Source organism: Lissotriton helveticus, chromosome 4_1 (genome assembly GCF_964261635.1).
Source record: "Lissotriton helveticus chromosome 4_1, aLisHel1.1, whole genome shotgun sequence".
In the NCBI taxonomy this organism is placed as follows: Eukaryota; Metazoa; Chordata; class Amphibia; order Caudata; family Salamandridae; genus Lissotriton; species Lissotriton helveticus.
Genome location: NC_136063.1, coordinates 1,547,341,009 through 1,547,366,735, shown reverse-complemented (window position 1 = coordinate 1,547,366,735; position 25,727 = coordinate 1,547,341,009). Strand labels below are relative to the sequence as shown.

The 25,727-nt window shown below is 46.2% G+C and overlaps 1 protein-coding gene across 1 annotated transcript in view; it reads right to left on the bottom strand.

The window, feature by feature from the left end:
- Positions 1-25,727, bottom strand: part of LOC144827590 (maternal DNA replication licensing factor mcm6-like) — a 520,545-nt gene that overhangs the window by 343,324 nt on the left and 151,494 nt on the right. The window contains exon 4 of the mRNA XM_078685842.1: positions 15,729-15,978. Within this exon, the coding sequence (XP_078541968.1) occupies positions 15,729-15,978 (250 nt within the window). The remainder of the gene's footprint in view (positions 1-15,728; positions 15,979-25,727) is intronic.

Here is a 25,727-nt window from a genome sequence, read left to right as displayed (position 1 = left end):
ACTCCATTTGCAATAAAGCTTTTCAACTGAATAGATAACCGCGTTACTTCGGTTAGTGTTACACTCTGCCTGGTGTCGGACGGATACCGACGTACATGCATATCTCCTACCGTCATTTACCTGAGACTGATTTCTACGGCTCCCACTGTATTTAAAATTGCCCGGGGCAGAACTCAATTATCCTCGGGATCCTGTTGTCTTTAAGATCCAGGTGCCGTACGGGCGTTTGGCTTTGGAGTAGTGAATACCCGTAGTGCCCACACCGCCAGCGCTCGCTCCGCTCTGCGCACATTAACACTTATATACCAAGGAAAGCTCACGAGACATATTTGTGGGAAAGCACTGTTGCAGGTTTATTTCGTACAACAGGTAGCATAAGGTGGGTCATCTTACAGGCGATCCAATGCGGCAGCCCCTCGCTGACCCGCATGCCTAAGGAGCCATCTTGCACGGCGAGTCGATGCTCAGACGGTGCAGTAAATTACCATTTTATTTCGTTACACCCCGCCCTCCCTGTCAGGGCGGAGCGATGAGGCACACCCCTGGTCAGTTCAGGCCCCCCGACCGCCCGAAGGACTAACGGGGCGCCGACGTTGTTTCCTGGAACCCCTTCGGCTCCAGGTTCTTGGCTCAGGCACCCTTACTGTGCCAGGCAGAGGTATTTAGACTGTATCCTTCTGCCGCAGAGGTACCCCTACTGTCCATCTGCCTCCAGATCGCCCTGTGACTCCGCCTGCAACACAAAACATGACCATTAACAAATTCACAACTTTAGCCCGCCGCTCTGCAGCTGGGTCAGGGTTCAGGGTGGGATCAGCGCAGAGCCTAGGACCCAGGCGCGGGAAAAGAGGCCGAGCATAGTTGCTGGGCCTGATTTATACTTGAAGGAACGCCCCTTTCCCCAGGCGAGCCCTCCCTATTGGCTGTTGGCGAGGAGGGCGGCTCAAAGGGGATGACACGCTACGAGCTCTGCTCGCCCGTCGTGTGGGACTAGGGCGCTGTCCCGCCCATGCTCCCCTGCGTGTCGCGCGGCAGCGGCATAGTGCCCACACCGCCAGCGCTCGCTCTGCGCACATTAACACTTATATACCAAGGAAAACTCACGAGACATTTGTGGGAAAGCACTGTTCCAGGTTTATTTCGTACAACAGGTAGCATAAGGTGGGTCATCTTACAGGCGATCCAATGCGGCAGCCCCTCGCTGACCCGCATGCCTAAGGAGCCATCTTGCACGGCGAGTCGATGCTCAGACGGTGCAGTAAATTACCATTTTATTTCGTTACACCCCGCCCTCCCTGTCAGGGCGGAGCGATGAGGCACACCCCCGGTCGGTTCAGGCCCCCCGACCGCCCGAAGGACTAACGGGGCGCCGACGCTGTTTCCTGGAACCCCTTCGGCTCCAGGTTCTTGGCTCAGGCACCCTTACTGTGCCAGGCAGAGGTATTTAGACTGTATCCTTCTGCCGCAGAGGTACCCCTACTGTCCATCTGCTTCCAGATCGCCCTGTACTCCGCCACAGCTCTGGAGGAGGCCCCCGTCGATGACAGAGTCCCCCCACCCACCTAGCTACTTTCTGACGCTGTTTCGTGCACCTCTATCATAGTCCCCTTTTGTTTCGTGCACCTCTATCATAGTCCCTTTTGCCACACCACTATGGAGAGATCTTAAAACCATTCTTAGGACACGCCCTTAGTTACATAGGCCGCACCTCTATGCGGATTGCGTAGACACGCCCTTAGTTACAGAAGCCGCACCTCTAATGGGGATTGCGTAGATACAGGTAGAAAAGACACCTTTGTACACAGGGTGCTGTTCTTGCTTGAGCCTCAAAGTGCTTTATTACATACTGGACACCCAGTTGTCGCATGGTAACGCCCCATCTGAACCTGCACGCACTTGATTATGCTACAAGGGTAGGTGCCACTCTCACAGGACTAGTTACCACAACATTGCTCTTGCCACCTGGGACCTGAATAACCCATAATTCACTGACTCAGGGCGCCCGCTTAATAGTGTACCTGGCCCAGGGCCCTCGACCTCTTGTGAATCCTGCAGTTTGAATTAAGCTGTTTGGCATTAGCTGTCAATATCTACAAGAGGGGCCGCACATCCTCGCTTGGTCCCTGCTTCTCTTGTTGCATTCTGCATATTATTTGCAAGATTTTATTGGATGCTAATGGAAGACCGGTGACATTGGTCCCCGGAACCAAAAGAGATGGGTATGGCAGGCATAACGTTAATGCCTGCAGTGAAAAGCCATCATGTATCATGCAGATGACTGATTAGATTAGTATTTGTTATAGCTTGTTACTTGCAGCTATAACTAGAATCCTTCTAACGTACCACCGTGGACTATGAAGGATATGGGACTCCTGTACCTTGTGACCCTCGCCATCACATGAACACTATGTATACTGCTGTGATTACCCACTTACGCAATGTATTGTACATGTAATATGTGCAAGTTACTGAAAGCGCTCTACCATCCTGGCAATCTTACAGTTCCTGTACTTATATGTAGGATGAACAAAGTCAAGGCATGACTATCCTAAGTCACTGCCATTTTGCTGCAGTATTATCCTTGTACCTGTGTTTAGTACTCTTTCGTACATGTAACCGTAATGCGGGCACGGCATAGTAGTCATTATGACAATGGATTTACCGTCAATCCTCCTTCCTGTGTAATGTTGTAAATACGGTATAGTTGCCAGAGGCCTTTCAAGTGCCATGACCTCGCCTTCAGGCTCTATCCTTCCCCTCAGGGAACTTAAGGGTGTTATTTCAAGATGTCTTATTAGTACACCTTTCTTACTATCTGCTTAATGAACGAGCGTAAGCTGTTTTCGGCCAGTGCCTATTTGCCTTACTGTAACTGGTGCTGGAAAACCCGTGATATGTGACCAAGCAGAGCGAAAGCATTATGGAAGTCACCCTGTGATCAGGATTAATTACTTGCTGCGTGAACACAGTAGCCGAAACAATTATGACAGTGCATGTCATGGCTAAACACTGCAAGGTCATTACCTGAATGGTTATAGCATGGCCTGGCAGATACACCTAACAGGTGGTAGTACTCCTGTCCCTTGTAACCCTCGCCGTCTCATGCAACCCCTCATGTATACTGCTGTAATTACCCACTTACGCAATGTATGTCCATGTATCGTGTGCATGTTACCTCCAAGCGCTCCCCATCCTGCCTTGCAAAGGGTAGTGCAGTCCCTGTGAAGTATTTGCCATTTATTGCAGTATTATCCTTGCACCTGTGTTGGTACTCTTTTGTATTTGGCGTGATCTGAAAGAACCTAAAATTTACTCGTTGTGCACACTTTGGTTTGTGTCCCAACTGCCTCGCACGTTCCTCCAACTGCCCATGCTGTTTTCTATTCGTCTGTTTTCAAAGACCAACACATACATAAATTTGTGTCATTTACAATGCCAATTGCTCTAAATTTTTGCAAAGGCGAGACCGTTGCATTGTAATGCGTGTTATCTCTTCTCATACTTGGAAGACATCAAAATTGTAACTGTTGGGTAAATCCCCCCTGATCAGCCATCCTTGCCTGAAGATTGCTTCAAAGGAGTGAATCACCCTCCTCCGCTCGACCTCCCTGGAGGACAGAAGGGATGGCAGTTAAAAAACCCTTTCCTTTCCCACGAGTGATTTATGTTCCGGAAACTGGACTCCGAACACGGGCACGTCACCCTGGTTGGAAATAGCCGAATGTCTACATCCAGCAGATGTCACGCGCAGCGCCATACTTTCGGCTGCTGCACATTTTCCTGTTCTTTGGGCAATGTGCTTCATGTCGAACGCGACAAGGGGGAATGTCCGTCCCACTTGTTACGTTAACTTACCCGGAAATGAAACCGTTTACACCAATACCCATGCTTCGCTGTTCATGCTGCGTAAACATCCTTCGCCAGCAGCAGAAATCAGCATAAAACTGGGTAAAACATGGGGACCTCTACAGGATGTAAGAGGAGGGGCTGCCGGGGACTGCTAAGTACCAGACTGAAATCTGGAGTAGCTAACCGCATTGCTCTCGACACCTGCTCTCATCCGATGGCACCCACATACTGGAATTCTACCAACGCAAGTTGCATTGTTGGTCCCTTTCGCATAGCGGGCTCGGACCTGTTGCATGGCCAATGCTTGTTTCTAAATCGTTCATACTGAAACTGTGTGCGCGCTCCTGGTGTCAGCAACTACAAGCGCAAGGTACCTTAACGATCCCCTTCCAAGCGGGATCGGACCTATTGCATGGCCAATGTTTACTTATACAACATTCGACAGCAACTGCCCTCTCTAGTCAAGTGGGAGACGCATAAAGCCAACTCTAACCGCCACCTTACTCCGTTATCGACCGCCGGGCGTCGATACACCGCCAGGCGTCGGGTGGATTACCAAACCAATGTATGAAACGCGATACTGAAGCCAGAACCCCTAGTCCCTCGCTAATTTCGGCTAACCGCAACCGCAAACGGACCCCGGCGCGTGTCGTGAATAGCGCCGCCGTATTCAGCCACCAGTCCGGCATGCCCCCGGGCCGAGCATGTTGACTCTTTATTAGTAAAACACCGCCGTGCTCCCTGAACAACCGGGAGTAACTCGAAAGCCATGCCATTATCCCCCCGACAAATTCCTTCTACGTATCGCACCAGAAGGAGACTCCACCGAGCAAGAGACGCCTCACAGATGCAGAGCACCTCCCGTTCACAACAATAGTATGACTTCGCATTCTAACAAAAACACGGAATGGCCTCTATTCTCGCTGGTGACCCAGACGCTTGTAATTCGAATGCCACAACCCAGAGGGCTTCTGACAGCATTGATCCACGCATTGCAGGTAAATTTGCGTTTAGAAACAAGTTAATAACCCCCAGAATGCGGGCATTGGTTTTTACCTTCATTGAAAATGCTGAATTAGGCTAATAACGACAGTTGTAATTATTTCAATGATATCGTGTCATTGCAGTGAACGATACACTATATGTCACGTGAGGTCAAGCTCCTGCAGACATGATATTTTGGTAGATAAGCGTGCCGAGGAATTCATCTAATTTTGTAAAGATATGGAAATACAGGGCACGGTCGTGTGTATTAGCCAGGCGCCCAAAGAGCGACGCCTTAGTCTTTCTCTCGCTTCCTCATGTAAGTGTCCGAGATGCCAACATTTGAGATCTCATAAAAAAGAAGCGAGGAGGGAGCCTTTGTTAACCACCATTAGATCGCTGCAGTGTACAGTATGTTACTTGAGACCTCTTAACCAAGAAGCGAGGGGGGGGGCATTACTTAACCCCCATTGAAAGCGTTATGAGTACCGTAGTTACTCTTGGAAGAAATTGAGCAGAGACATGCGCATTCACGCAGTATTGCCCTCTGAACACGCCGGATTCTCATAAAACCTCTAGCCTTAGTATCCTAGTGAGATCCGAACCGAACAGAATCGGCGGATGATGAAATTAGACGTCAGATTATGGCCCGACTTCAAAGGGCAGGAGCGCGACTTCAAGGGGCAGGGGCGCGGCATCAAGGTGGATGAGCGCTGGCGGTGTGGGCACTTATGTAATCCTAAAGCCTTATGTATTGCAACTGGTTCTTTTGTACAGCGCTCAGACATCTTCGGGTAATGTTCGCGCTATATAAAAATTCGCTTAAAATAAAATATATAAGGCCCGTATCGTATCATAATCTGCTAGCTCGCGCTATATAAATTCGCATAATTTAAATTAATATATAAGACCCGTGTCGTATCATAATTTGCTAGCATATCTTCATCTGTTTTATTATTTGCAATTCGCGTTAAATAGTTAATATAGAACCCGTATCATGATCTACTAGAACATCCTCATCTGTCTCCTCATTTGAGTGGAAGAGTGCTTTGGGAACGTATATATTAAAGCCCACACGCGTACAAAGACCCGGCAATGCCGCGTGGCCGGCAATGGCGGCCGGTTATGGCAAACGCGTAGCCGGCAATGGCACGGGATCAGGCCCCAACCCAGAGCAGCCTCGCAGACTTCACTGTCGAGCGCTCTGACGAAGTGTGGCCCCCACCTGCTCCCCGCTTTCGAGGGTGCGAGGGGACACAAGACACCTCGGAGTGCAGTTGACTGTACAAACCCCACATCATTCTTGCCTCATTTAAAGTAACGTTTGCATTTGTATTTTGCTCACCTGTAATGTTCTCATGTATCAGTTCCGTTCCTATTGTGAAGCGCTCTGACCCTCTCGGGTAGAGTCCGTACTACATAAATTGCATAAATTATTAAATAAATATGCCTACTTCCTGCACTGACTCCTCTACAGCGTATCTGCTTTGACGCATTGCCCGAATAAAAGTCTGCAAATTACCTTCACTGTCGAGCGTTCTGCAGAAGTGTGGGCCCCACCTGATCCCCGCTTTTTCGTCTAGGCCCACGTAAATTTGATACTGATCGTGACCGAGAAACCGCTCATAATGCGCCTAAGAGTGCCGCGAAAACGGGAAGGGAACCTTGGGTATATCACGCTTACATGGTGGTCAGGGTTTCCAGCTGTGTGACCCCTCGGGAAGAGAGAGTTCCCCCGGATAGGTTTACATGGTGATCAGGAGTTTCGCTGTGTGACCCGAACATGTCAATCTTTTTTTTTTTTTTTTTTAAACATTATGCACTTCGTATATTCGTAAACGTTGGAAACTGGTATGGGACAATACACTAGGGGACACGAGACACCTTGGAGTGCAGTTGGCAGTACAAACCCCACATCATTTGTGCCTCCCTAAAGTAACGTTTGCCTTTAATCTGCTAAAACGTCTTCTTCCGTCTCCTCAATTGAAAATCACATTAAGTAGGTTAATAAAGAACTTGTCTCATATCATAGTCTGCTAGAACATCCTCATCCGCATCCTCGCGAGGGAGACTGTGTGGCCGCCGGCATTTAACGTTTTTGTAGCACCTCTACGTAACGACTGCCTTGAATATTCAATAATGTGGCCACGGAACCTGATCGAACTGGGGTACACATACATAACTATAAGGTACCTCAACCACTCGCAGCTGCCAATCGAGTGTGAGGCGCTGTGACGTGGTGTTGCGCGTTGAGGTGCGTCCTTTATTTCAAATGAGTGGGAAGAAACCGCTGCTTCCCGCGGCTGTCCCACGGGGCCCCTGACACAAGTTGAACCCCCATTCCAAGGTGCGAACACGTGTATAAAGGAAGTCTCAGAATCCCGTTCTCTCCCGCACTAACGCAGCAAGTATCAGAATCCCGTTCTCTCCCGCACTAACGCAGCGCTGGGTTTTCTTCAGTAAGAGATCGAGCAGTTTACATGCCCCTAGGGCTGGCTAGGTCGTGCGGCCGATTTGGATCCCGGACGCGATTGCGGCCAGCCCCCCTTAACAAAGACTAAGATTGCCCCTCTGGCGCCCAAATTGATTCACCCGCAGTTGTTGAATTGCTCTCATTCAACAGTTGTTACCCGTTGTTACCCAACAAGGCCTCGGGCGCTTTTCGTGGGTTGCCAAGGTAAAGCCCACTGTATGGCATTGCGAGCTCCCTGACGCATTCGGGTAAGTCTGAGCTATATAACTGCCTAACTGACGTAGCTAGAACCCTGGGATGCTACAGTCCGCGCTATACAACCGCCGAATGAGATAACTAGATCCCTTGGATGTTACGTTACTGAACGCCCGCCGGTCATCCTAAGCCCCAGCTAAATATTATTGCGAGCGCTCAGACGCCTTCCGTTAAAGACCGCGCTAGTTGCTGTAGTTGGCCACACAATGCACAGCCATTGTTGCCCTCATCGCCACGCCTGCTATGGCGCCTAAAGGCCTCAGGACGCCTCCCGTGGGCGGCCATTGTCACCTTGGACCATCGCATTTTCTTGCACCGTGAAAACCCGCTCGGGTACTACAGCGGTCCCCGTTGCCCGGTAATGGATGTCGCTGTAGCATTTTCCACCCAGCCAGGCCATTGTTAACCTCATCGCCTTGCCTACTATGGCACCTAAACGGCTTCGGAGCGCTTTCCATAAGGGGCATTACAAACTTTGCACCATCCGCTTTTCCGACGCGGGGAATACCACTTGGATACATATAGCGGTCCCCGTTTGCCTGCTCCTGGCTTCTGCCGCAATCCCCCACAATGCCGGCCACTCTGTCCCTAGTCGGATCCTAGCGCCCGGGAAGGCGTAGCAGAGCTTGCTATCGGACTGCCGGCCGGATGGGCATCTGGGCATTGTGCAATCCACCTGGCCCTAAATCGGCTCCTCATCACCCGCCTAACGTGCTGCACACTCTGAACAAGCGGTACACGACCGCTGGCCACCTCTTCCTCCCCCGTGGTCTCCAGCCACAGGGCCCCTGTGCGACCTGGGTCATACCAGGGACGGGGCCAGGAGAAGGAAGAGAGCGGCACATACCTGATGAGACGACGGGCGACACGGGGAGATGCAGCACATGCGATCTGCGCAGAGCCTAGGACCCAGGCGCGGGAAAAGAGGCCGAGCATAGTTGCTGGGCCTGATTTATACTTGAAGGAACGCCCCTTTCCCCAGGCGAGCCCTCCCTATTGGCTGTTGGCGAGGAGGGCGGCTCAAAGGGGATGACGCGCTACGAGCTCTGCTCGCCCGTCGTGTGGGACTAGGGCGCTGTCCCGCCCATGCTCCCCTGCGTGTCGCGCGGCAGCGGCATATTCTGTTTCAAGAAGCCTAAGGTAACTAAGATCTTTTTGTAATTATGGGTTATTTCCATTTCTGTAGCGTGTGACTACAAGCCACCATCCCACGCTAGGATCCATGACATAAGGGTATCCTACCACCTTATGCAAGGCTGGCCTTTCCAGCTTTTGCATAAACGTGTGTGAAGCCACTAGACACACGATCGCGTGTCGCAAATTTTTACAGTCATGTTAACTTTATTTTTAACTATGATTTTATTGTGCAATTGCCAGAGTTGGCATGCAGGATTAGAAACACGTTTGGCTCTAGGATACATGCATAATTTGACTGTTTACCTGGATTTTTGCCAGGTCACGTGACACTCAATTGCAGTAAGTGCTAAAACATGCATGCACTTATTATATAACAACCACCATAGGTGAGAAAGTACTACTTATGGCTGCACTTTGAAGAGCACGCATTTGCAGCACGAGTTTTAACACCCACAGCGCGGCTCCAATACTGTTTATATGTACAAAACCGGTAATACGGCATGTTTGTCTTTGTGTGTTTTGTCTGAGTCACTTTGCTTTCAAGATTTTGAAGGCTCACCAGTAACTGAGTTGTGCAGTTTCTATGTCACAGGTCAGGGTGCACCTTAGGGTGTGCATACCGCAGTGACACTTGGTCCTGAAGAAAGCCTCGCTACGGGCGTTAGGAGGCTGAAACATGTAGACCACACTTCATCACTTTGGGATGTGGCTGGTCAATTTATCCAGTTGTTAAAACATCCACCTCACTAAATCTTTTACTCGGGTCTTACTTCTCCACTATTTAATACTATAGAACAAGTAAAATACATTTTAACCTTGTTTGCACCATTATCCCTTAAACCACCACAACTTTTTTTTTTTTTTTTTTTTTTTTAAACGGTCCGCTGTAATCAGGCGTCGTAACACTCCAGAGAGGCACTCGGCCTCTCTGGAGGGAACCCAATGATGAAGCATGTCACCAACTAGGTTGGTGAGTGAGGGCTGACTCATCTTGCAAGCTCTTTTCATTTTGGTTTCACTCTTCTGTTTATTTCCCGACTGTTAGACTTGGCATCTTTGGAGTGGTTTCCCCTGACTTTTTGCCTCTATCTCCTGTAATTTTTTTAATGCGGTGCTGGATTTTGTTTTTGCTGGCTTATATACTTTGGGCACTTTGCCACTGCTGATCAGTGTCAAAGTGCAAGTGCTCCCTGTGTAAATTGTGATTACAATTGGTTCTCCGTGATTGGCATATTTGATTTACTGGTAAGTCCCTAGTAAAGTACACCGAGTGTGCCAGGGCCTGTACATTAAATGCTACTTGGGGGCCTGCAGCACTGATTGTGCCACCCACTTGAGTAGAGCTGAAAAGCTATCTGAGACCTGCCACTGCAGTGTCTGCACGCAGTTTTGAGCTGCCATGTTGACTTGGCAAGTAGGCAAGTGTACCCACTTGCCAGGCCTTAACCTTCCCTTTTCTTACATGTAGGGCACCCCTATGGTAGGCCCAAGGGACCCTCCTGGTCACTGGTCAGGGTGCAGTGTATGTGAAAGGTAGGACATTAGGTTTATGTTTGACATGTCCAGATAGTGAAATACTGCCAATTTTGTGTTTCACTGTTGAAAGACTATCTTGCCTGATAGGATAGAATGGGAAATGCTGTTTAACATCTTCCCATTGGTACAAGATAGAGAAATAAAGTTAAGGCTCTCTGAACTCAGAATTTAATAACAGATGGTTTTTAAATTGCAGGTTTGTAAACGCCACTTTTAGAAAGTAAGCATTTTCTTGTTTAACCTTTGGGTGCCTCTGCCTGTTTGTGTATTGACTGTCTAGTTTTAGAGTGACGGGGCTGAGGATATGCATTCGATGTAGACAGCCACTGAGGGGTTGAGGTGTTCCTGGCCCTTCCTAGATGACTGAGCTGAATAGACCTTGGCTGAATTTAGAGTAGTGGGAGGAGATTTCTTTGCACCTGAATAGGGCCTGTCTCCCTTGCACAATGCGGTCTCCCTCTCCACCCCCCTCCCCCTCCCACTGTGGTCCTACTGCATCAATGAGGACAGAACTGGTTTGGACTGTGCTCAGAGACCTTTGCACAAAGAGAACAAATATATTTTGGGGTATAAGTGTTAGTCCTAAAGCCCAAGAGCATTAGACTACTTCTGGAATCATGTGTAACCTTGGCCAAGGAGAAGAGCTGGAGAAACTGTGTGAGGAGTTCTGCCCCTTTGCTTTGTGCTTTCTGGGGTTGGCCTGCAGTAGCTGTTTCTGCCAAGGAAAGGACAAGGATTTTGCTGTGTGCTGTGTCCCTCTGCTTGAGTAAGATCTTCAAGGCTTGATTAGAGCTTGCCTCCTGTTTTGAAGTCTTAGGGACCAAAAGACTTCACCCCTAGCTCCCCTGAAGTTCCTTGCTGGGAGTTCTGACCTGTCAATGGGTGCATGTGACAGTGTTGGGCCTCTGGAGGTAAATTTGTGATGTTGGCAGCTGGAAAAGCAACACAACTACATAAAAATTGATGCATCACTCTTTGGGCGGCTCTTTTTCCTGTTGCAGCACCACTGTGTGAGAAGAATCTCCACGCATCACCTCACCACTGATTAAACCGAAGCAGCGCCTTCCACCGCTGCAAGAACTGATGCATCGAAGCGTTGGCGGCTGAAGATACAGATGCAGCGCGACTCGACGCAATCTAATTGATTGCAGTGGCATCCCAGATTTAGACGCTTCATACCTGTGCGGTATATTTTCCCAACGCATCACCTGCATGCAGCATAACTGTTACATCACCTCCCCATGGTCTCTGGAACTGGTGCACCTTTGTTTTTCAACACTTTCCATCTCTGCAGCTGTTTGGCCTTGTGAATTTTGTCACAACTACAGCTACTTTGAGAACAATCACGCATCCATAGTTTTTTATGGAATAGCTGTTTGAAACCTTTTCAAGATAATTTTCTTATTACATGTATGTGGGATTTTTGTCATTTTGATCTTGTTGAATTTAGATAGACACATTTTTCTAAACTGGTGTGGTGTCCATTTGTGGTGGTATTACTGTGTGTTTTGAGTACAAATACCTTACACATTGCCTCTGGTGTAGGGTTTCTTCTCGTGCCAAGCAACCCAGGGGGTGACCAAGGGTTATCTAAAGTATGTATCCCCCTTAACCCGACTAGAAGCAAGGGTCCCTATTTTGACAAAGGTACCTGACTGACTTAAGTTTTTATTAAGCGCTCGAATGCCGCGGCGTCTTGGCGCTGTAGGATAGAAGGTGATGTGAGACAGATCAGGGAAGGGAGAACAGCCATGTTTTCAGGGATTTTCTGAATCTCAGTTTGGAGGCTTGTGAGCGAAGTTCGACAGGCAATGAGTTCCAGAGTTTGGAGGCCTGATTAGAAAATGATTTTCTACCCCAACGCACTTTCCGGATTCTAGGCACGCAGACCAGGTCTTGATTAGCCGATCTTAGAGTTCGGTTAGGCACATAGCGCGGGAGAAGTTTGGCCAGATCGTCTGATCCTTTTCCGTGAACGGCTTTGTGGGCCAAGCAGAGGGCTTTAAACTGGACTCTGCGCTTAATTGGCAGCCAGTGCAGCTCTCGAATGGCCCGGGAGGTGGGGTGACGCTTTGGCAGGTTCAGAAGAACCCTGGCGGCCGCGTTCTGGATAGCCTGCAGCTTGATCAATTGCTTCTCTCCCGTACCGAGATAGAGAGAGTTGCAATAATCAACCCGAGACATTACTAGGGCAGCAATGACAGTCTTTTTTAAGGTGGGTGGAATAAAGGGCAAGATCTTTCTAAGTACCTTCATCATATGAAAACAAGCTGAAGGGACTTGGTTCACCTGCGCTGTGCAGGAGAGGTTTTTGTCCAGTAAGAATCCGAGGTTTCTGACCTTCTCGGCTGGGATAGGACAACAGCCGGCTTCCGGGGGCCACCATAGCTGACTCCATATCGAGGGCTTTTGACCGAATTCTATGATTTCAGTCTTCTCAGTATTTAATTTGAGAAAGTTTTGGCTCATCCAGTTTTTTACACTGAGAAGGCAATTCCTGAACCGGCCTGCGGTTGCTTCAATGGAATCGGAGACCGACACTATGATTTGTGTGTCGTCTGCATAAGACACTAATCTCAGGCCATGGGATTTTATCAGTTTCGCCAAGGGGGTGACATATAAATTGAACAAGGTTGGTGATAATGCCAAACCTTGTGGGACTCCTCCGGGAAGAGTGAATTCCTCTGATTTAAGTCCATCCCAGTGGACTTGTTGGATTCTGCCTGTCAGAAATGATGCTAAGAGGACTAGAGCGGCGTCAGAGATGCCCAGATTTTCCAGACGACTCAGTAGGACCGAATGATTGACGGTGTCGAACGCCGCGGTTAAATAAAGTAATATGAGGGCCGTTCTTCCACCGTCGTCCATGGTCTTCCTGATATCTTCTGTTGCCATGATAAGGGCTGACTCAGTTGAATGGCATGCTCGAAAGCCATGTTGTGTAGAGTCAAGAAGATTATTCTTCGTAAGGAAAGTCATCAGTTCTAAGTTCATGGCTTTCTCGAGGATTTTAGCTGGTAGAGGCAGACAGGAGATGGGCCGATAGTTTTTAGTTTCGGAGGGATTGAGTGAGTCTTTTTTCAGAATCGGGCGGATACAGGCCTTCTTCCAGATTGAGGGGAAGGAGTTCGAGCCTATAGCCTTGTTTAATAGAGAGGTCAATACTCCAGTTATAGCTAATGGAATAGAACGCAGAATGTGCGGAGGGCAAGAATCCAGTGGAGATCCAGATTTCACCTACCTCTGCCAACTAGAGACCCCCCATTTCTTACACTGACACTTCAAGTATAATTTGACAGTGAAATAGTAGTGATGTTTCTCACAGCTACTTCAGTGTTCATAAGTGGTTTGATATAGAGTTGGCCTGCACAGATATTTAGAATGTCACAACTCCGCCATTCTTCCTCAGTAGTCCTGGTGCTCCTCCAATAAAATAGAGCAAATGGAAGATGTATGGGTACAATGCCAGAGTGTGTGGCACAAATGTATGTGTAGAATGATGTTACTCCTAATTACTAATTAACCCTCTGTTTAGGTGGGGGTGATCAGCAGGTGCAGGAAAATCTTCCAGATTTAACTGACGAAGAACATAAGAACCTCAATGAATACGAAGTAAGAGGATGAGTTTTAGATCACCACTGTCTTCAACATGTAAGCACTATTATAGATCAATATAATTGTGGCCTTAGAGAGCAAGGACAAGAAACAGTAGAAGATTACATTACCAGCCTTAGGAAGTTTGCTTCTACTTGAAAATTTGGTGATGCAACTGAAGAGAGAAGAGATCAGTTTTCTCTGAAATTTAAAAGTGATAAATTAAGAGGAGTTGTGGCATAAGGATGAGCCGCCTCTGGAGGAAGTTATTGCAAAAAGGGTGAGCTTATGGTGAAGTGTGTTAATGAGTTGAGTGGGGGGGGGAATAAACATCACTCACAAATTGAGAAAGCTAATGAGGTTGTGAGCGAAGTAAAGTGCAACAATGAGATTGAAAACAGTGGGAGTTATTTTTTTGTGTGTTTCATACGTGGGGGTAGTGGATACAGCAGATGCTACAGAATACCCATCACTTAGTGTTTATTGTAATGTATGTGAAAATAAAGATCACTTCAAGAAATGCTGTAGAAATAGGTTGAAATGTATCCAGACGAAAAGGGTGCATCTGAGGTTTCTAAAGAGATTATTTTTCAAATCAGATATTATAGTAAACATGTAAGTGATATTGTTTGGATAGATGGTATGGATCTAGAAATGAGATTTGATTCACGTTCTGAGATGATCATTTCAGAAATGACTTCAGATTTTCAATAGAGAATGTTTCCCCAGTGTGATCCTGACAGATGTTGGTCCTCAGTTCAGTTGAGAAATATTTTGTGTCTTCTGGAAGAAGTCAGAAGATAAGTTCCACTTATCATCCAGAGACCAACTGAGCAGTAGGGAGCATAACCTAACTTTGAAGGAATGCATAGGACTTGCCAGAATAAATACTATAGATTGGAACAAAGGATTGCTGCAAAATCAAGGCGCATCACATGACGATTAAAACCTCTACAGGGAAAACTTATTTTGTGCCTCTTAAAGGGGGTGCACCAGATACTGTTGAGTCCAGGATGAGTTGGAAAAAGAGTGAAGTTCAATGGGTTAAGTGATTGGAAAAAGCAAGGTTAGACTTACAACTATAGAGGAAAGACTATTTTGGTTCCATGAAGATAAATGGGGATGTGCAGATGAGTGGGAGAATGGATCAAGATTAAAGCACCAGTTAGAGGTTGATGGTCAAAGTTAATGTGAGAGTAAAAAAGTGATGATATTCAAGAATTTGGTTAAAACGGATTGTGGCAGGATATGGAAGAAGAATCATGTGGTGGTGCTTAAATCTGAAGTAGGTAGCAGACAAGAATGTGAGACAGCTGCTCCTGTGATACTTGAACCTCAGTCATTTAATGTTGTGTCAACTAATAAATCTTGTTCACTAAATAAGGATTTAGTAATTAATAGACAAAGTGCATAACGTAAAAGACCTTTGTATTTAGATGAATATGATAAAGAAATTTGACGAGCATAAGTTTGTACTACATATTAACGTATGTCTTCATCAATGCAAAGTTTTGTTGCATATGTAATTGTGGCTATTGGTTTTGTTTTGAGTTGTCTTGTTCCAATTTGTTATTTTTTTTTTTAAGATGGGAATTATATGGTGTCTCTGTGTTCTCTCTTGAAGTAGGTCATCCATCAGGTGCTGTAATGGAATCTGAGAAGATATAAATGTTAGAATGTTGGGATTTGAAAGTTGCTGACAGCTGACTGCTAAAGCATTAAATAAGACTACTTATCAATTAACTATCCTGCAAGTGAATTTCTTACCTTAAGGAGCCACATCATTATATTAGACACATAAAAGTACCAGAAAAGTCCACAAAAAAAGCGAACTATAAAAGTTGTATAGTGGGAAGAAAACAAGTTAACAAGAAATAGAATAAGCATCCAATATATTCACCTTTTGAAAGTCAACAAAACGTGACTTGTTGGTATCCAGCATAAACCTTCGACGATTGGCACACACCGGATTCTTACAGATGGTTGGTTGTGTGTACTTGAACTGCTGCTCTACATCCTTGATCACAGACTGGCAATCCATGCACAGAAAGGTCCCACTCACCAGCTCTGGGTGCACAGGATGGGTCCTTACTACCTGCCCACTGATCCTCAACAGAGTGCCAATCCTCGAAGAGGTTAGCTCTCTGATTCTAGAAGGCAAGAATAAAGCAATATAGATTAGGTGTACTACAAAATAATAAATGTTTTATTTTTCTCCAACTATGCAGTCGTCCTTTAAATGCCAGTTCATAACACAAACATGAGTTAAATGGTGACTATTGGTGAATAAATTTTATGTAAAGGGTAGAGTTTGGTGCGATCATTACATTTAATGTAAACTTGCATACACTGGTGATGGAGCAAGGTTTCATACGTACAGAAACTTGCTTGTATTCAACCCTCTCTAAATAACTTGTAACATATTAACCAACATGTTTCGTTAACTAATATTTGCATTTCACGACATTTCTAGTATCTAGGGGAAGCTTGCCTATGTGCTTTTACTAACATTAACTCTAATGTCCTAAAATGGCTGCCAAAAACGCGGCAACTGTATTACGCATGCATCTGCCACACATGTGGTGTGACGTACTTCTGCTTTGGTGGGATTTTCTCACTTCTGCGCACTAGTGGCAGAAATGGCCGCTTCAAACCTCACATGCTCACGCTTATCCTCCAGCTTGTACTAAGCTTGTTCGTCTTGCTTAACCATTAATGCCAAAGTTAAAATAAGGTAATGGGGTTAGAGTAGAGATAAGTGGTATACAGTGCATTCTTATATTTTTGAATTCCAATATGTTTCTCTTTGACTTTGCTGATAGTTCGTACTTTGGGCATGAATACGGTCACATCCTCAATCTTTGGTGATGCAGCGCAAGCGCACTCAGACTCCGAAATTGCTGAAGCATTGGCAATGAAAAGCTGCCAACACCCTTCTTACCCACGATGTTCCTGTTAACATGCTCTACTGCCCTCTAAAGAAGAAGCAAGAAGACTCAAATACAATGTATAAAATTTGTATGCCAATATTGGTGGGCGGAATAAAGACGTGAGAAAGTAAATTGTGGGTGGGAACTTGATCAATTAAAGTCAATTTAGATGATCTCATCTTGGTATGGTGTGATAACCTCTCCTTGTCTTTCCAACCAATCACTGAAAGGGAACACATATTTGCAACATTTAGGGGTGGTACATTGCCCTCGAAATGGTATAACTAAGGTAGGTTTAGATAGGGAAATTGTCCGATTTGTCTGAATAGCTGACCAGTCACTGACCCAACGCACTCAATAGGCGATCAAGAGCAGAGGTGCTGGCAGAGCACTGTCAGAAGAATCCATTACCCAATCGGGGTACTAATTGGCTTTTCCTAGAGAGGGGTAGGACGCTGGAGTTGCACTTAGATGAGGTCACATGTCCTGATTCTGCACCGGTCTTGTCCCGTGGGCACCTGATTAGTTGGGAGCCTGGCCCTGGTCTTTTTGTCCCTGTCCGTGACCAGGATTGTCCATTGCACCATTCTAGGTAAATATAATCCATGTGGTATGTCCTTGTGCTATTTCCCTTTCTCACCCTTCCCAGGTACCAATGTCTAAAGGTGTTGATGTGATTTCTTACAAACTATGTCCTACTGGTTATATTCTTGGTTGTAAAATTCATAGTCACGAGATTGTGGCTCATTTTGACTCAGACAATCTCTCATAGATAAAGGTTTTTAAACTTCTTCCCTAGTCTGTGGTTTATTACAGAAAAGGTAAATGTGTTTTAAATACTTCCTGTTTAAAACTAACTCCCTTTTCGATCCCCAGGACTTAATAGTAAGGGTGATAAGGATTGGTAAGTTATGGTGTACAGGTATAAGTCCTGAAAGGACTCAAAGTACTGATAGGGTGATTAAAATTAGTAATTAGTTAGGCAGGACTACTAGTTCAAAGTGTGAATGTTATATGGGCCCAGGTGAGTATAGTAAAATTGAGCTAGTTGGTCCCTGCGTGCTCCATCACTGCCATTTAATGAGAATGAAATATGCCTAATATCAAACATGTCAATACGGGAGTTGGATAGGATATAGGATGGTATATTTTCATTAGCTAAATAAACAAACCAAATAATTCAAGCTCCCAAGGTACAGCGAGAAGGCGTTGAAATGGTAGCTTACTGCGGTTACTGTAGTACTGCCATTGACAATATGGAACCAAATATCCTAATGGGTAGATTGTCCTACAAACATGTTTTGCTGGGATAATGGATTAGCACTGTTAAGGTAGTGCCTAAAAATGCAGACATACAGTTATATGGGTGGAAACGGTTATACTGAATCATTTATGTATTGGTGTACATAAGGAGGAACTTTTATGGTCGCTTATATAAACCGAGTGAAAGGTGAGGTGGGAGACTACTATTAATGTAGATTAGTGAGAAGAACCTGACAATTGTTGCGATGCATCTTAGGTATTTATTGGAGTCTCCACAGTACCCTTCTAGAACATGGAAATGCTATAGACTTTGAATTCAGTTTAAACTTGGTCGCTGCGCTAACCATATGTATTGTGATGTCAATTTTACTGAAAGAATGAAACTTCAATCAATCATGCTGCATCGTTTGTTGAAAAGGTAATAAAACCTTGCAGCGGGAACACATGCCTAACCCCTGAATTTGTCTTTGCTTAGTAAAGTTATTTTGGGTAAGTAATAAGTTAAGGAAATAAAATTTGAAGTTACAGAGATATGACAAGGATAGATTTATCTATTATGGGTACTAATGGTATTTATTACACTGAGGCGTGTGTGTGAAGTTTCGCTTAAGTAGTTTAAACTAACAAGGGATGAACTTGTTAGCATTAGAATGTGTTTAATAGTAGAGCTGGAGGTCGTAGGCATCAAGGAAGGAGAGGGCTCAAAGCCATTTGAGTTCAATACACAAGAAGACACTGCAGAACAGTAAGTCAGAGTATTGCAGCAATGGGTTGGGCTAAGTAGCAGCAATGGGTTGGGCTAAGTAGCAGCAATGGGTTGGGTTAAGTAGCTTTGTCGGAGCCATTATGTAGGTGCAATGAGGAACATTGTGCCAGATCCAAATGGAGATCAATTTAGGTATTTTATTAGAGTTGTTTGCAGAGTACAAATCTTATAAACAATTAAAATTACGATTATTTGAACCACATTATAGGGAAACATATTACAAAGTGGACAGAGTAACCCGGAATATTTCTGAACCGGCTGTATAATGCTTCATAGCTATGTACACAAATCGATTTATACTGGTGGTACAATGGAAATAGTGGTTATTTCTTTAGTTTGTTGCTTCCATTTTATATTTGAACTAGTTTCTTTTCATCTGATCTATGTCCTGAAACCACAGTGTTATCTAAAATGTTCCATCCTCTTATTCCCATAAATATTAGGGGAGCCAATACTGCAGTGAAAGCACCGGGATAATATCCTAGATTTAGTTTTATACCTGATAAACCGATTTGAAAGAAAAATATAACTATATATAAACTAAATATATTATGGAATTGTAGGGGTTGCATTGGATAGATTATCTATGAAAGCATGCTAGAAAGGATTGTGGGTGTCAATGCATGGATGCAGGAACATAGCTTGCCTTAGAGGAGGCACCCTGCAGTAGCCACTTGTTCTCCCCACTGTCCTCTACATGTAAGAGTTTGGTTTCTGCAGGACAGAATTCCAAATTGAAGGAAAAGGCTCTGGGCATAAAATAACCCTTCCAAGGCAAGATGGTGATATCCAGGATTTAAATATGATGAGAAGCAGAAGACATCAACAACGTAGGTGACACAGACTCCGAAAATGACTGCATCGCCCTCCTGGACAACCCTGCCAACTTCAGATTAAAGCAGCTAGTCACCATCTCCACCCAGAATGCAGGACACACCCTCTACCCTATCTTCACAGGAAGGAACATCCACTTCAGCTACACCATGCGGCCCATCTGGACAGACCACCAATGCGTACACTTTACTTTCAACAATAATACCACTCACAAACCCACTCCGCGCCCACCCCAAAGGAACTGGTGCAAGGCCCCAGAAAACAACTGAAGATCAGTTCATCTACAAGAACGCTATAACAGAATACCACGAACTCATGAGATCCACCAAAAGGACCTTCATCTGGAACAAAATCCTCACCAACTCCAGCAAATCGAAGAAACTCTTGAGCATCTTCCAGCAATTCACCAAACCTCCAAGCGAAGCCACGGAAAGTCACACCCTCGCGTCACAAAACAAGCTTTGCTCCTACTTTCACTTGAAAATCAAGGCCCTCTACGACAACTTCAGCGAACAGACACCAGAAACACACCACCCTTCCTTCCAGTGTCTACAGCCAGCCCACCTTCACCACCTGGACCCCAATCACCACAGAAGATACCACCACGACAATGAAGAGCACTCACTCAGGAGCCCCCATGGACCCCTGCCCACCACACCTTCTACAGATCCGCCGCCATGGCACCCGAGCCACAACAGACCAATGCCACCTTTAATTCCAGCACTTTCCTTGATGACTGAAAACGCAGAAGTCAAACCCCTCCTCAAGAAACCCTCTGCAGACCCGACACACCTGAAAAACTACTGACCCATCTCTCGCCTTTCTTTTGCAGGCAAGGTCATCAAGAAGATAGTCAATGCCCAGCTGACCAACTTCATCGAAGAGACCACCATCCTCAACTCTTCCCAATCTGGATTCTGCACTAACCACAGCACCGAGACCTCCCTCATCGCCGCCGCAAATGACATCTGCATGCTCCTCGACCAAGGCCACACAGCAGCCCTAAACCTGCTAGCTCTCTCAACACCCTTTGACAGTCTCCCACCGCACTCTGGCAGCCAGACTTCATGATGACGGCATACAGGGAACTGCACTCGACTGGCTCTGCTCCTTCCTCATCGGCAGAACCCAAAAGATCAGACTCCCGCCTTTCCTCTCTGAACCCACTGAGATCAACTGCGGAGTACCCCAAGGATCATCACCCAGTCCCAAGGTCTTCAGCATCTACATGGCCCCCCTCGCCATCGTCCAACAGCATGAACTCACTAACCGAAGACACCCAGCTCATCCTCTCCCTTATGAATTACCCCCAAACCACCAGACTTTGCTTCCAGGAGGGAATGAAAGAGGTTCCAGCTTGGATGAGCAGCAGCTGCCTTAAGCTCAACTTGGAGAAGGCAGAAGTCCTCTTCCTTGGACCCACCCACTCAGGAGTTTCTAGTGGCCCCTGAGTTAGCTGGCACACAAAGTAATTAAGTTTAATATACTTGATAGGGGCATACTGACCTCAGTCTTATGCCAAACCTTTATTGTATATTATTCCAATGCGCAGAGCCTATTAGGGAAATAGGAACTACACCCCACACATGCTTCAACACCAACTGCATACACCACAAGACCTTCAAGTGGATACCCCCCAAAGTCAGAAACACCATCACCCACAAATTCCTGGAATCAACAAATCCCTGCTACGCAAACTCCAGACCATCCATAACACCACGGTCAGACTCGTCCTCGGCATACCACGACATGAGCACATCACCCAACACCTGCGAGACCTCCACTGGCTCCCTGTCGAGAAGAGTATCCTTCAAGCTACTCACCCACGCCTACAAATCCCTCCACACCGGACCCAAATACCTAAATGTAAATCTCCTTCCACGTACCCAAAAGAAACCTCCGCTCCGCCGACCTCACCCTAGCAGAAACCCCACGCACCCACAGAACCAGGAATGGTGGATGAGTCTTCACCTACATTGCAGTCAAGGCCTGGAACGAGCTCCCAATAAACATCAGATGCTCCCCTACTCTGCAAATCTTCAGCCCATAGCTGCACCCCCCTCCAGTGCCTTGAGACCCTCTCAGGTGAGTAGCATGCTTTAAAATTCCCCGATTGATGGATTGAGAATCCCAGGAGGCAAAGTTCAAGAGGAAAAACTGCCACAGACAGAACTGAGAGGTCAAAAACAATACTGAAAGTAAAAGCTTAACAAGCACAAAAAGAGAAACGGGGAAAAAAAATTGAAAGTGTGCATGCCGCGATTATCAAAAAATACACTAGCACTGATTTGCAGTGCATGAAGCTCGCAGCTTTCATGAGAAGGAAAAGGGGGTGGGATATGGTAGGGGGATGGTTTAGAGGGTGGGTGGGGGGCTGGGGCGGGGTGCATGGGGCGATGGGCGGGTGTTAATATATTTTTTAAACATACCTTTCGCCAGGTCCTTCATTTTCCTGCTCTGCTTCCAGCAGGAACAGGAAGCAGCAGCCTCCCTCCTCTAAGACTATAAACGCTGGAATGCCAGCGTTCTGATTGTTCTGGACGCTGACCAGCCAGGTGCCTCTGGGGAGGCCATTTTCTCACCTACATGGAGAAAAGGCAGAGTGTGCATGACTGGTTCTGTCGGCCCCAGAGGGCTGACCATACAGTCAGCGCCCTTAGCTGTGGACAAGCCACTCCTCCCCTGTCCTAGACCTATTTGCCCACCCGCTTGCCCCCAACCAAGCACTTCTGCTTTCTTGCAATGCGAGAAACAAACATAAAATGGTAGTTTTATCATTTTAGGTTTCTACTTCTTGCACAGCGAGAAAGCAGTGGGGTGACGCTCCTGCCCACTAATGGAGGAGCCACCCCTGGGTGGTAGCGAAGGTTGCTGTACCACAAAAATAATGCTTCTAGGAGTGACTGGGGGACAGGAATTTGAGATGCGGGGAGGTGACACCATGAGTTATTGTCCTTGATGTGTGACATATTGGGCAATTTTGGACTTTGCCCTTTATGCAGGGTCATCCCTGAACTTTTTGCCTTCCTCCTCTATTTTTTCTGACCTGTTGGCTGTTTTATGACTCTGGGCACTTAACCTCTGCTGATCAGTGCTAGAGTGCATATGCTCTCCCTATTGTAAATTGAGGTATGAGTTAGTGATTCCATGATTGGCTTGTTTGGGGTACCTGTCAGACCCTAGTACAGTTCACTGAGTGTGGCCAGGGCTTGTAAATCCAAATGCTGCTGGTGGGCTTGCAGCGCTGGTTGTGCCACCCACAGAAGCAGCTTTGTACAATGTGTCTAAGGCCTGCCATTGCAGGGCCTGTGTGCAGTCTGGTACTGCCATGTTGACTGGGCAAGTGCACCCACTTGCCAGTCCCTAAACCTTCGCTTTTCTTCATATCAGACACCCCTATGGTAGGCCCAAGGGCATGGTGCATCGTAAGTATAAGGTAGGGCATGCCCTGGTGTGTGCGGCATGTCCGGATAGGGAATTACAGCCATTTTTGGCTTTCACTATTGCAAAGCTAACTGTTCTCCATAGGCCAGAATGGGCAGTTAGAATTATTACAGTTTATAAACCTAACTGACTCAGAGAACATGGTAGAAATTAGAGTTTAGTACACCTGAACTCAGCATGATAAAATACATATTTTAGTGAAGATGATTTTAACATACTGTGTTTGAAAATACCACATTTAGAAAGTAGGTATTTTATTGTCTAATTATCCAAAGACTGCATCTGCTAGGTTGTGTATTCCTTGTCTGGAGTTTGAGTGACAGGGCTGGGGGATTCCAGGAGACAGAATGAGCCAGCCCAGTGGTAAATAGAGATAGCTGCATCTAAATGGGAGGGAGGAGGTGCACCTGGGGCCCGGATAGGACTGTGCTTGCCCCCAGAGTGCTGCCTCTGCCCCCTGTGATGCATCTGATGTCTCTGCCCTGCACAGTGGAAGAAGTGAAGGAATCATCTCAACAAAGTGCTCCAGGGCTGTGCTTTCCATCCACAATGCTGGCTCCACCTCCTGTGGGGCGTCTGATGTTTCTGCCCTGCACTGTGAAAGGAAAGGAGTCATGTAAACAGAGTGCTCCAGAACTTGTTCGGACTAGGCAAAGGCCCCTCTGCACTCAGAGGACAAATGATTTTTGGGGTATAAATATTGGGACCCTGATCGCAAGAAATTAGAACACTTTTGGACAAACCAGAAGAAACCTTTACTGAAGAGAGGAACCTGAAAAAACTGAGGAGAGACTATCCCAAAACTGAAGTGCTTCTTGGGGGATTGGCCTGCAGTGGTTGCCTGACTGCCAAAGAAAGGAGAAAGAACTTTGTGTGCTTTATTTTTCACTTGTGAAGGATCGCCAATGGCTTGGAACAGAGCTTGCCTCCTACTGAAGTCTCAGGGACAACTGACTTCAAACCCCAGCTCCCCACAGTTCTTGCTGTGTTTTTTGGGCCATTTGAGGGACTGTGTGTCGCAAGGAGCTGGAAGCACGACTCAAGAAGAAGAAGCGCGTTGCGGCCGTCGCAACTCTGAAGAAGGGTCTCGCCGCTGTAGCCGTCGGAGCTGCTGCCGTCGTATCTTAGATGTCGCCGCTGTAGTCGCATCGCACGGAAGCGTCTCGCAAACATTGGAGAAGAGTACCGCCGCCGAGGCTGTTGCCGTCGCATCGCTGAACAAGGGTATCGCCGCTTTAGTTGACGCATCGAACAGAGACTTCTCGCATCATCGGAGAAGCGTGCCGCATCTGGAAGATGTTCACAACTTTATTTCTTTGCACCGGAACTTTGCCGCATTTCCATCGCTGCAACACTTTTGTTGTGGAAGCGTCACGCATCGTAAGATACATTGATTTAAAGTGTTGCATCTTAAAAGCTGAACTTAACTAAGCTAAAACTACCATTTTAAGTATAGTGTTGTGGATTTTTGGTTTTGTGGTCTTGTGTTAAGTCTATATAAAGAATACTTATTTTTAACATACCACTGTGTGGCGTCCATCTGTAGTGTTGTCACTTGATTACTGTGTGTGGTCGCAAATGCTTTACACACTGCCTCTAAGATAAGTCTTTCTGCTCATGCCAAGCTACCAAGAGGGTGAGCAGGGGTTATTTTTAGGAGTGTACCCCCTTACCCTGACTAGAGGCATGGGTCCCTATTTGTCACAAGTACCTACCTGTGCCAACTAGAGAGCCCCAAATCTAACATGCAATTTTCCCCCTAATTCACTAAATGTATTGTTCCACAGAATATGCAATAATTGAAATTGTGTACCAAGTGATTGTTCAATAAAAAGATTTTTTCAAAACGCTTTCACGACTAGACAGAGGTTGGATTTGTAGAGAACCACCCATAAATCTCCAGAAAACGTAGGACTGTACAATTCTCCAACAAGAGTTAATCAGGACCAGGTTTCAGCAATTAAATGTTTGCTGCCAGTTAAATGGCCCCAAGGATGATAACCGATAATCTCAGCTTGCGGAGGGCGTGAGAAAATAATAAATGCACATAATCTTACTCCAAAACTACTACAAATATTCGAAAATGGGATTTAGCAAAACGATGGAGTAAATGCTTGCATTGCTCACCAAGCTTCTGCGATGCATTTAAGAACTTGCATGCGTGTATTGAATAGGAAAGTATCCAGGCCGAATGGCATGTGGCTTAACTGATAAGGGGATTTTATTTCGGTAAAATGGAGCCAGACTCACGTGGACAATAAAAGCACTGAACTGGATGCGCTTCCTTGAATGCTTAAAAATGAAAAAAAAAAACAATGACCGTCTCCTACTTTGCTCTTACGCAATTTAAGGGCATGCTATTTTATCGCGTCCTGCTTCTGGATTAATTTATAAAAAAACACATTTTGCCTGGTTACAAAAAGGTTTTTATTACACCAGGGCAAAAAAACAAAAATTGGTTGTTGGACCAATGCTAGATGCAAAGGACATGCGAGCTTGCTGGTACATCATTTTACATGTGCCAGTGATTTTAGGAATTTGAAACGATTCTATGCTCAACATTGTAGAGAGGCACTCGGGCTCTCCTCTACAATGCAGCCACTTACCACGCACACATACACCCCTCAGGGCGGGCCCGCCCTGAAGGGATAAATAAACCTGC